The sequence below is a fragment of the Trichechus manatus genome, unplaced genomic scaffold, assembly GCF_000243295.1.
Source record: "Trichechus manatus latirostris isolate Lorelei unplaced genomic scaffold, TriManLat1.0 scaffold00057, whole genome shotgun sequence".
NCBI lineage: Eukaryota > Metazoa > Chordata > Mammalia > Sirenia > Trichechidae > Trichechus > Trichechus manatus.
The window spans coordinates 14,596,803-14,597,696 of NW_004443993.1; the positions used below are offsets into that span (position 1 = coordinate 14,596,803).

General features: G+C 64.2%; 1 protein-coding gene across 1 annotated transcript in view; it reads left to right on the forward strand.

Moving 5' to 3' along the window:
• The window catches only part of MEX3D (mex-3 RNA binding family member D), a 9,555-nt gene extending 9,156 nt beyond the window's left edge, over window positions 1–399 (forward strand). Inside the window, exon 6 of the mRNA XM_023733159.1 lies at window positions 1–399. This exon is cut by the window's left edge and continues 1,019 nt beyond it. Within this exon, the coding sequence (XP_023588927.1) occupies window positions 1–399 (399 nt within the window).
• The last annotated feature ends 495 nt before the right edge of the window (window positions 400–894 follow it).

Here is an 894-nt window from a genome sequence, read left to right on the forward strand (position 1 = left end):
CGCCGCGCCGCCCCCGACCCAGTGAGCGCCCTGCCCTGGCTGCCCCCGCCCCCACAGGGCCCGCTGGCATCCTTCGCCAGCAGCTCTGGCTTCTCGGCCGCTGCCTCCTCGCTGCCCAGCAGCACCTCGGCCTCTTCGAGCGCCCCGCTGGACTCGAGCGCCTTCGAGAGCAGCCGCAAGCCGGCGGCCACGGTGTCCTCGGCCACAGTGACCGCAGCGGCCCCGGCCCCAGCGCGGGAGTGCGTGGTGTGCGCCGAGGGCCAGGTGATGGCCGCGCTGGTGCCCTGCGGCCACAACCTGTTCTGCATGGACTGTGCCCTCCGCATCTGCGGCAAGAGTGAGCCCCAGTGCCCGGCCTGCCACATGCCCGCCACGCAGGCCATTCATATCTTTTCCTAGCAGGTGGACCTGGAGCGGCCAGCTCGCCGCTGCCCACCGGGCGGGGGGCGGGAGAGGAGACGGGGCAGGGGGCAGTGGGACCGGGGGGGCAGGGGGCAGCGTTCGCCTGTGTTTACAAACGAGCTTTAACTCTGACCCAGGCGTGGAGGCGGCGGACCGGCAGGCCAGCTGTGCTAGCCTTCTTAACAAATAGCAGTATTGCGTTGATAGGTTAAAATAAACGAGAAAGAAAAGGTCCTCTTGCACTTTTTATTTAAGGCACCCCCCCCAACCCCGGGGTGGTGATCTTTTAAAAGAAAAAAACACAATTTTTTTTACCACTTTCGGTTGTCATTCCTTTTGGATGTGGCAGTTTTCTGGTTCGATGATGTTTCTTTCTGCCACAGCAACAGCGACCACATTTTTCTGCCTTTTTTGGGGCCGACCCGTCACCCTTTTGTACATCAGCCGCGCGGGGCCGGAGGGGGGAGGGCGGGGGTCCGGGGCGTCCCACCC